Raw genomic sequence first — 5,922 nt, 5'->3', positions numbered from 1 at the left:
TATATTTCCTGGAACAAAAACATTCACAGATACTGTGGGTTCAGCAGAAGACTGAGAGACTGTGCTCTTAATGGATGAGAGGCAGGAGAGGAGGAGGGTACAGTGTGGGCCTGAGTCAAGTGCGTCTGCCCGTATAAACAAAACTAAGCTACACAAATCATGTGATTTACGAAGATTTCTTCTGCTTCTTCTTCTCTGCCTCCTCCTCTTTCTCCTTTTCTATTTCAGTGACCAGCGTCTCGATTTCTTTGGACTCCAGAATCTGTAAAAGAAGAGAGATGAAAGAAGGCATGTTCCAACATTAGCAGGATGACAAGAATGGTGTGTCAAGATAACTGTAAATAGATGAATATACAAAAATCATAAATCAAATGTTTTACCTTTAGGGGCTGGTTTCTTCGGATCACAGCTAGCTCGATGTTCTTGCCCCCGGATTGCACAACCTGTGTATCACAGATCATATACAATTGCAAACATGTTACATCCTGTCAACGTCATGATATGACAGAGTCTGTTCTGAATGCATGTGACTATGGTAACATGGTGTTTACCTCTAGTAAGGCTTTGATGGCCAGTTTGATGGCATCGTTATCACTCGCGATGGCTTCGTCTGTGTAGTTTTTCTCTAAAAACTCCCTCACCGTCTTTGCACTGCGTCCGATAGCGTTTGCCTGATGACACAGGTGAGAAGAGGGTCAATCTAGTCACAAAATAAGTAACACCTGAATGTTCTAGAAACAAATGGCTCTCACTTTACCTTCCATGCGTGGTATGTTCCAGAGGGGTCCGTCTGATATAGACGTGGAGTCCCATCATAGTCAAAACCAACGATCAGGGCTGAGATACCAAAGGGACGGCGTCCGTTGCTTTGAGTGTAGCGCTATTGCATGAGCAAAACACAATGAATACACAGAGCAAAATATATCTAGAAGAAAGTTACTGTAACAGAGTAAACTACTGCAAAGGTAAATTCTGTAAATGTATGATATACCCTAGGGTTGCACGATTAATCAAAATAGCGCTTTGACAATGACATTATTGAATCGCAAAGGCTGCGATTTAAATAATTAAATGTGCTGTGTGTTTCAGAGTGAAACGCCTCACGTGTTCTTTTAAACGTGAGCAGCTCATGATCTGGTGTTTTGAGTGTCTCAGTTCGCACAAACTCATCTCTGCATGTGCTCTGATTTTGAGTTGCTTATAATTTGCATCTTTCTAAACTTGTAATGAAAAGCACTTAGACCAGATGTTGTCAGCAAAAGAGAAACTTCAAGGGTTTCCTGAAGTTTTCTGCCAAAGTAAAAGCTTGATGATTTGAAAATGAATGAACCATAATTAATTGTAATTTTACAGTTGTAGTGTATTTTTTTTAATAGTTTTTCCATTCAAATTATTTTTCTAAAATACGTTTTCGCTTTACAGTAAAATTTCTGATTTTGTTGAATATTTTATACAGTAATACAAATTTTATATAACAATAATAAATATTATTATTACTACATAGTCAATGTATTATTGATTTATTACAAATTTTGGGCCAAAATGTGCAGGCCTACAAGCAAGAACACAGAACAAAAAGTTATTTAAAATAAATAAATAAATAGCATTTTCAAATTGCTATCACATTACTATAAGAAAAAAAACCATGTCATTCAAAACCCGTATGACTTTCCTTTTCTGCAGAACACAATGATATTTAGATGAACACTTGAGTCCAAACACTGACTTTCACCAGTCATCATTTTTCAATCTTTTTTTGTGTTCCACAGAACACATTTAGCCATACAGGTCTGGAACCACATGGGTTTGAGTAAATGGCACAATTGTTAATTTGAGTGAACAACTCCTATAATAGCCTGGAGTGAGGGATGTCACCTGTTTGAGTGTGGCGATGTAGCGGGTGATGTACTCCACAGTAACGGGGTCCTCCACTGTCAGTCTGTGGCTCTGGCACTCTACTCTAGCTCTGTTTATGACAATCCTGGCATCTGCAGTCAGACCTGGACAAACACATTAACAAGTAAAAGCATGCTCACATAACCCATACGCATTGGAGAGTCCAGATTAAAAACTTTTCAACTAAAACTATTCTGTCAAGTCAATGTTTTTAAAGGGGTCATATGATGCGATTTAAATTTTTCCTTTCTCTTTGGAGTGTTACAAGCTCTTGGTGCATAAAGAAGATCTGTAAAGTTGCAAAGACTAAAGTCTCAAATCCAAAGAGATATTCTTTATAAAAGTTAAGAGTCAGCCACACCTACTTAAAACGGCTCGTTCTAACACGCCCCCACATATCTACCTCACTATCTGGGGAGATTTGCATAACACCGCCCAAATGTTCACGCAAAGAAAGAAGGCGTAACTTTTATTCTCGCTGTAGTATTGTTGCTGCTGCTGCCATGTCGTGAAGGCGTTGTGTGTTTCGTTGTGAAAGCGAAACTACTTTGTTTGGTCTTCCAAAAGAGGACACGACTAGAAATCAGTGGTTAAGTTGTATTAACAACACTGTTCCAGAACAGTTTAACCCAAATATTCAGATGTGTGCAGCGCATTTTATGGAGGACTGTTTACTGATCCTGGGAGAGTAGACTACAATGCCAGCTGTTCTGACTCACAGACTGTAAGTACGTTTTCATTTAAAGAATTTGGCACTGATGATTCAAAAGCGGGTTTTGGGCAGTGTAGAGTAGCACTTGTTGTTTGTCATTTTTGATCACATAATGGGTTTTAATGTTTTTGTCTCGTCGATCTTACCTGCAAAGGCCATGCACACATGCTCATCTAGAGCACAGATCTTCCTGACTGTCCTCTCCTCCTGAAGCTTTGCCACAGACTTCTTCTCAACACCCAGGACAACAATATCCTTCCCCCTGATGCCAACCTTGAATAAATAAAAAGTTCGTTTAAAACCCGGATTTTTAGCATTTGAGCACTTTTAACGTTTACAAAAAAGAAAACAATTTAGTGCGAAAACAACTTTTATATTCATTATAGTTCATCCTAAACTATGGGCTCATCGCCCTCTACCGGGTGTTTTGTCCATCACACCCGCAGCCTTAAGAATGAAACTACATGAATCATATCGTTACAGTTGAAGCCTAATTAAACAAAATATCACAAATAAACGACTAAAATGACATTTAATTATTTAGGTGTATTTTAACAATCGTGGCGTTTAAAACCAACCCAGTAAAGTTAACTTACATGAAGTTGATCAGGACATGCAATTTCATTGATTAGTTAACCGGCAAAATGATTAAACCCCATGTTCTTCCATTCATTTCTTTTTAATAAAAGTAGCAATTGGTGCAGTATTTATAATTCACAACATGAATATGTGATCAAAACAACTCAAATCAAAGAATAAATCTAGCTTAACATAAGGATAGTCCATGCTAATATTAGCCGCAACATGCAAGTCACGCTTAGCTGTAGCATATCAATGAAAATCTCTGCAAATAAAGCCATCGGCCCAGCTGCTTCACAACAATCTTAATCAATCACAATATTTATTCCTGTATCCAGCGTTTGTTCGCTATAATCATGGTAATGGGTTTTAATGTTTTTGTCTCGTCGATCTTACCTGCAAAGGCCATGCACCCATGCTCATCTAGAGCACAGATCTTCCTGACTGTCCTCTCCTCCTGAAGCTTTGCCACAGACTTCTTCTCAACACCCAGGACAACAATATCCTTCCCCCTGATGCCAACCTTGAATAAATAAAAAGTTCGTTTAAAACCCGGATTTTTAGCATTTGAGCACTTTTAACGTTTACAAAAAAGAAAACAATTTAGTGCGAAAACAACTTTTATATTCATTATAGTTCATCCTAAACTATGGGCTCATCGCCCTCTACCGGGTGTTTTGTCCATCACACCCGCAGCCTTAAGAATGAAACTACATGAATCATATCGTTACAGTTGAAGCCTAATTAAACACAATATCACAAATAAACGACTAAAATGATATTTAATTATTTAGGTGTATTTTAACAATCGTGGCGTTTAAAACCAACCCAGTAAAGTTAACTTACATGAAGTTGATCAGGACATGCAATTTCATTGATTAGTTAACCGGCAAAATGATTAAACCCCATGTTCTTCCATTCATTTCTTTTTAATAAAAGTAGCAATTGGTGCAATATTTATAATTCACAACATGAATATGTGATCAAAACAACTCAAATCAAAGAATAAATCTAGTTTAACATAAGGATAGTCCATGCTAATATTAGCCGCAACATGCAAGTCACGCTTAGCTGTAGCATATCAATGAAAATCTCTGCAAATAAAGCCATCGGCCCAGCTGCTTCACAACAATCTTAATCAATCACAATATTTATTCCTGTATCCAGCGTTTGTTCGCTATAATCATATGAAGTAAACCAGGTTGTGGGGGATATAAACATATGGAAAAGTGCATTGGGGAGTGTCTGTTCAGAATGATTTTTCTGATGTTTTCTGCATATTGTGTTACTGTAGAAATCTGCCTGTGTTTACACATGCTGCTCAGCCTGTGATTTAAAATCAAATTAAAAAAAATGTATTATTATTTTTACAAATGTAATGCATTTTTTCCATTTTAAAAGTTACAGTAACATTTTCTATGCACAATGTTTTTTTCAGGTGCTGAACAATTTCAGGAGGTCAGTTACAAAGGAAAACATCTTTTTTTAGCTAAAAAGTACAACCCTATTACAACTGCCTGACCTTGAGCTAGAGTAGCACTGAAGTGAAGTCTTTATTTCATTTCTCTTCCACTCTAGATCAGTCAGTTTTGTTCACCAACTGAAGCAATCAGCTTCATCGCTGGCTCTGTAATTAGCTGATTAATAAAAATTAACCTTCAAAGTTCATTAATATCACACAATAATTAATCTTGATGTCCTGATTTAAAAATGCCCCACCTCTTTTTTTTTTAAGAAGGCAAGAATATCTTAATTTTATGTAAAGGGATTTTAGTATATAAGCAAGTTTAAAGGAATATTCACCCAAAAAAAAGAAAAGAAAATTTGCTGAAAATGTACTCAACCTCAGACCATCCAAGATGTAGATGAATTTGTAGAAATGTAGCATTATATCACTCGCTCACCAAAGAATTATCTGCAGTGAATGGGTGCCGTCAGAATGAGAGTCCCAAGCAGCTGATAAAACATTACAATAATCTAAACAAGTCCAGTCCATCAATTAATGTTTTATGAAGTGAAAAGCTGCATGTTTAGATTTGTTTATTACAAACACACAGCTTTTGACTTTACAAGATGTTGAACTAGAGTTGTGTGGATTATTGTAATAGTTCTATCGCTTGTTGGGACTCCCATCCTAACGGCCCCCATTCACTGCAGAGGATCGATCGGTGAGCAAGTGTCAATAAGTCAATAAGTGTCGATTGTCAATAAAAAGTTAAATTTCAACACAAACTTAAAAATTTCTCATAAAATTCTTCAAAAATCAAACTATTTGAGGCATTCCAGTAGAAACAAAACAGACCAAGTTAATATTTAAGTGAAACATAACTGAGAACTATTTGAGCATCTGGAGCTATAAACTATCAACTTCTAAGCGCTAAAAATTTATTTTGGGGTACCGTGTTTGGACTCCCATTCTGACGGCACCCATTCACTGCAGAGGATCGATCGGTGAGCAAGTGTCAATAAGTCAATAAGTGTCGATTGTCAATAAAAAGTTAAATTTCAACACAAACTTAAAAATTTCTCATAAAATTCTTCAAAATTCAAACTATTTGAGGCATTCCAGTAGAAACAAAACAGACCAAGTTAATATTTAAGTGAAACATAACTGAGAACTATTTGAGCATCTGGAGCTATAAACTATCAACTTCTAAGCGCTAAAAATGTATTTTGGGGTACCGGTGTGTTTTTGTGTGTGTGTGTGTGTGTGTGTGAGTGAGTGAGTGTGTGTG

General features: G+C 36.7%; 1 protein-coding gene across 1 annotated transcript; it reads right to left on the bottom strand.

Annotated features, from left to right (window-relative positions):
- LOC107561039 (proteasome subunit alpha type-7-like) lies at positions 1-3,604 on the bottom strand. Its single transcript, XM_016245371.1, has 7 exons — positions 3,584-3,604; positions 2,755-2,881; positions 1,876-2,000; positions 758-880; positions 552-671; positions 381-443; positions 1-262 (listed from the first exon to the last, which is right to left on the bottom strand). The coding sequence occupies exons 1-7, from the start codon at positions 3,602-3,604 to the stop codon at positions 167-169; spliced, it is 675 nt and encodes a 224-aa protein (XP_016100857.1). The 3' UTR covers positions 1-166.
- Between the last annotated feature and the right edge of the window lie 2,318 nt (positions 3,605-5,922).

Source organism: Sinocyclocheilus grahami, unplaced genomic scaffold, assembly GCF_001515645.1.
Source record: "Sinocyclocheilus grahami isolate Dianchi unplaced genomic scaffold, SAMN03320097.WGS_v1.1 scaffold754.1, whole genome shotgun sequence".
NCBI classification, from domain to species: Eukaryota; Metazoa; Chordata; class Actinopteri; order Cypriniformes; family Cyprinidae; genus Sinocyclocheilus; species Sinocyclocheilus grahami.
Note: the sequence above shows the minus strand (reverse complement) of the source record. Positions and strands in the feature narration are given on the sequence as shown.

Bases quoted from the DNA above. Each gene is read 5' to 3' on its own strand.
- LOC107561039 (XM_016245371.1), bottom strand. From the start codon at position 3,604: ATGGGTGCATGGCCTTTGCAG. The intron at 2,882-3,583 runs GTAAGATCGACG...TATTTATTCAAG, and splicing joins TGGGTGCATGGCCTTTGCAG to GTTGGCATCAGGGGGAAGGA. The intron at 444-551 runs GTAAACACCATG...TGTGATACACAG, and splicing joins CCATCAAAGCCTTACTAGAG to GTTGTGCAATCCGGGGGCAA.